The sequence below is a fragment of the Onthophagus taurus genome, chromosome 2 (assembly GCF_036711975.1).
Source record: "Onthophagus taurus isolate NC chromosome 2, IU_Otau_3.0, whole genome shotgun sequence".
In the NCBI taxonomy this organism is placed as follows: Eukaryota; Metazoa; Arthropoda; class Insecta; order Coleoptera; family Scarabaeidae; genus Onthophagus; species Onthophagus taurus.
In genome coordinates, this window is record NC_091967.1 from 9,995,931 (window position 1) to 10,000,000 (window position 4,070).

Consider the following 4,070-nt stretch of genomic DNA (forward strand, 5'->3'; position numbering starts at 1 on the left):
ATTCCTTCATTAACAAAATCAAGTAATTTTTTCCTCGCATATCTAATAATTTAGTTTCTAATTGTTATATTTGTTCAAAAACTTTCTTTCTGTATGAAAAGTAATATGTAGGATAAAAATTGAACACATAAATCTTAATATTATCATTCCCAACTTTAAACCAACACAAGTAAGGTGGATATAGAAGCGTACAAACTTCGTATAGAGAAACGACCGTGAACTTATCGTAATAGCCCTAGTTCCCGTTTATAGGCGAAGACGGGGCGATCATAAAACGTCAAACCTTATTGTTGGCATTGTCGGTGAGTATACATGATACAGGTGCTGGGTACGAGGCATACAAGATAGGAGCGGAATGATATAAAAAACACCCACCTACACATACGTACGTATAACCGAGTTTCAGTTTGTATCTATCGTGTGGCGGCAGCAGCGCGTTGTACGCCGCGTTGCGACCTTGTAAACTTGACCTTGTTTTATTTTCAGTAGCGTACAACGTAGTCCACGGTCAACCCTACCATTTTACATCGCGCGTTACCGACGTCATATTTAACTATTTTCTGTTTTTATAATTAACTGCGTTATAAAAATTGATAATAATCGATAAGAATGATTTGATACAATTTTAAAAATCACAATCATAACTTCGCACTTACCCTACTCATACAATAACTTCAAATTACTAACTTTTATTTTAATTAGTTAAGATTACAGTTAACGCCATCTACTAAAATCTATTAAAACTAAATTTCATCTTCAACGTTTAATCATCGTTTTAACATGTGATAATAGAACCCTATAAGAAGTAACTAAAATTAACTGGAAATAGAAAGATCTTGATACAATCAGTAAAATATTTTCGAAAAATTCTTGAAACTAAATGCACCTCACCTCATATGGTGATCGGGGTCGTCCAAAAGACCCATTTAGTGAATGTTTTGATAGACGCAAACTAACTTGTGTATTGACAGGACACGTAAACGTGGCTGGTTTTGTGCAATCTTATTAAATGGATACATCTTAGCCGATGTTATCAAATGTGAATACGTTTGCGAAAAGCAGATACTCATTCAGTACCATATGGTATTATTGCAAATATTATGAAATTAATGCGATTTTGTTACGTTTTTTCTTTTAGTTATTATGTTTTTATAAAAGAAAAAAAAATGTTGTAGTGGTTATTTATTATTACCAATTTTCTCCTTAACCTTGTTGGTCGTTGTTTTATGAGTGTCGGTACATATTGCGAGTTGTTTTGTTCAACTATTTGCGGACCGATGTTGCGCGAAAATAAGTGTCGGCAAGTTCAAGGGCACTACGCAAATGTTTCTCGTTATCTCTATCTCTTTCTCACTTTTTTTCTGTGTATTAAACATGTACTCACGGTCAAACTGATAATAGAAAATTGGTTAATAGCACCCGTTGGGACTTGTGTTTATCATCAAAAGGACTTTTCAATTCAAACAACTCTGTAATCAAAAGTTTTCAAAGGAAAACGTTATGAGGAAAATAATTAATTAAAATAAAGATAGTTTATTATAAACAAGTACTTGATTACTTAACATTCCCAGCTTTTTTCTTATTATTAAACTTCCTAATTTTACCTTTATTCTTTTTACTTTTAAAATCTCGTTTGTTTTTGGCTTTTTGGGCACGAAGATCCTTTTTCATTCGAGGATCAACGACTTTGTAGTGACCTTTAACACCTGGAGGTCTAGCGACTTTCTTTCCAGCCATTGATTTTTTAGCAACCACATAGGTAACTTCTTTTTTAGGATCAGCTTTCGCCTTTTGATACAACCTACAAATAAATAAAAAGAAAATCAGTACAAATTCAACAAACAATAAAAAAAATTATGATCTTACTGTTTAATTTGTTTTGCTTTCTCTCGATCAGACACATCAACATTATCCATAATTGCTTCGACTTTCTTCTTAGCTTTTTCTAATTTTTTTAAAGTACGCTTCTTCTTTCTAGCTTTGGCTTCAATTACTTTTTTAATTGGACGAATATTTATCTCTTCTAACCGTTTATTATAATCGTTCACTAAATCCTATAAATTGAATTATAGATATTAAATTTTAAAAAAATTTATCATAAGTGATATTAATTACAAATTAATTACAAAACTTAATTAATAAAATACACAATACAGTGAATTTCACTTAAGATGCAATATACTAAAATATACAGGATGCCCATTATGTATGGTATATAGTATATATCTTGGTAGGTATCAACTTTATAAAAAAACATTTTATACAAAAGTTGTTTAATATTTTATTTGCCATAATAAGACAGCATTCAATTGTTTTTATTTCAGAAGCAACGAATAACACTTGAAGTTTTTTAAATGGCAATATACCCTTTCGTTAGGCTCATTTGATAGAGATTTTTTTCTCTTTACGATGACGTAAAATTTTAGTACCCTTATATCAGAAAGTTTTTGAAAAAAAATGTAAAAATAGTTTATTAAGAAAATTTAACTAATAACATTAATCTAGATATTCGAGATCGTCAAGTACCTGGAAGTACCTCTAATAATTGGAGATGTACACTAATTTTTCGTTTATTTGTTTTATTTTGTATGTAAATTTAATTTACAGTAATAATTCGAGGTACTTGACGATCTCGGATATCTAGATTAATGTTATTGAATAATTTTTATTAATGAACAATTTTTCCATTTTTCTCAAACATTTTCTTATGTAAGGATACAAAAATTTTACGCCATCGTAAAGAGAAAAGTAATCTCTATCAAATGAGCCTAAAGAAAGAATACATTGCCATTTAAAAAAAAAAATAAGTATTCATTTGTTTTCTGAATTAAAAACAATTGTTTTTAATGCAGTCTTGTTATGGCAAATAAAATATTAAACAACTTTTGTATAAAATGTTATTTTATAAAATTGATACCTACCAAGATATACAGCCTGAGAGTAAGCGCCTTATTTTTTTTTAGCCACACTATGGGTACTATTTTCAAAATATTTGGCAGTAATATGTTTTAGGACATTCTCTACACGATGGTGATATCATATTTTCAATTGGACGAATTATTTCAAAATGGCGACTGTCAACTTTTTTATTTTTAATGGAATGCCAACATTTTTTTTTTATTATTGAGACCTAAAAGCATTCTTTTTACGACAGTATTTTGTTTTTCTTAAACATTCATTTCTTTCCCCATCAAAAAGCAACCTAACATTTTAATCTAGTAGCGCATGAATGTTTTACAATCGATGTTATTTTTGTCAAAATAAATAAATAAGTAGATTTTATTACAAAATAAAGTTTAATTGTTTCTTTTGTGTCTAGCGCTACTTGATATTTGGAGCGCTCTATTATAGCCCTTCAAATGGGCAAATATAATGACGACATTGTACAAGACTGTGTTAAAACCGTGTTATGGCGCCACTTAGATGCGCCAGTATCATAGTGTCAGCGCAGCAAGTTTTGCTGCATTACATATGGTTACTATGGATTATTATTTAGATGATTTTATGGCAGGAGAGAAATTGGGCATAAACTTTATTAAGCAAAACTATACTTACTATGATAATTGATAATACTTACTTTAGGAACAGGAATTTCCCTTTTCATATGTTTTTCTTCATCAGCAACAAACCAATCAGGTAAATTTTCATCATTAAAAGCATAGCGATTCCAAGCAGCATCAATTAAATCCCTTTTAGCTTTTTTACTATTAATCATAACAGTTCCCATCGCCATTTCTTCAGGAGTTAACTTAATTTTTTTCTTTTTCTCCAAAACCTCTGTTTCAACCCCGTTTCTTTTCGCAGATTTAAATTCGTTTTCAACATCATACTCACTATCATCACTATCGCTATCCATATCATCAAATGTGTTATTATTGTCTTCATCTTTCAAATTTTCTTTTTTAACTTTCTTTCCAACTACATCTTTTTTGATGTACTCAGTTTCCATTCGGTCTAAATCTAAGTCTTCATCTTTTTCGTCAATTAAATTTTTAAAAATGTCCCTTTCAAAAAATAGATCGGCTTTACTAATTTTTTTTTGTTTCGAATCTCGATAATCCAAATCGGTA

At 29.9% G+C, this 4,070-nt stretch overlaps 1 protein-coding gene across 1 annotated transcript in view; it reads right to left on the minus strand.

Moving 5' to 3' along the window:
• Positions 1 to 1,517: 1,517 nt before the first annotated feature.
• The window catches only part of LOC111426869 (pre-rRNA 2'-O-ribose RNA methyltransferase FTSJ3), a 4,924-nt gene continuing 2,371 nt past the window's right edge, over positions 1,518 to 4,070 (minus strand). Inside the window, exons 2-4 of the mRNA XM_023061693.2 lie at positions 3,578 to 4,070; positions 1,867 to 2,054; positions 1,518 to 1,801 (exon numbers count right to left, since the gene is read on the minus strand). The exon at positions 3,578 to 4,070 is cut by the window's right edge and continues 698 nt beyond it. Coding sequence (XP_022917461.2) covers positions 1,555 to 1,801; positions 1,867 to 2,054; positions 3,578 to 4,070 — 928 coding nt within the window. The 3' untranslated portion in view covers positions 1,518 to 1,554. The remainder of the gene's footprint in view (positions 1,802 to 1,866; positions 2,055 to 3,577) is intronic.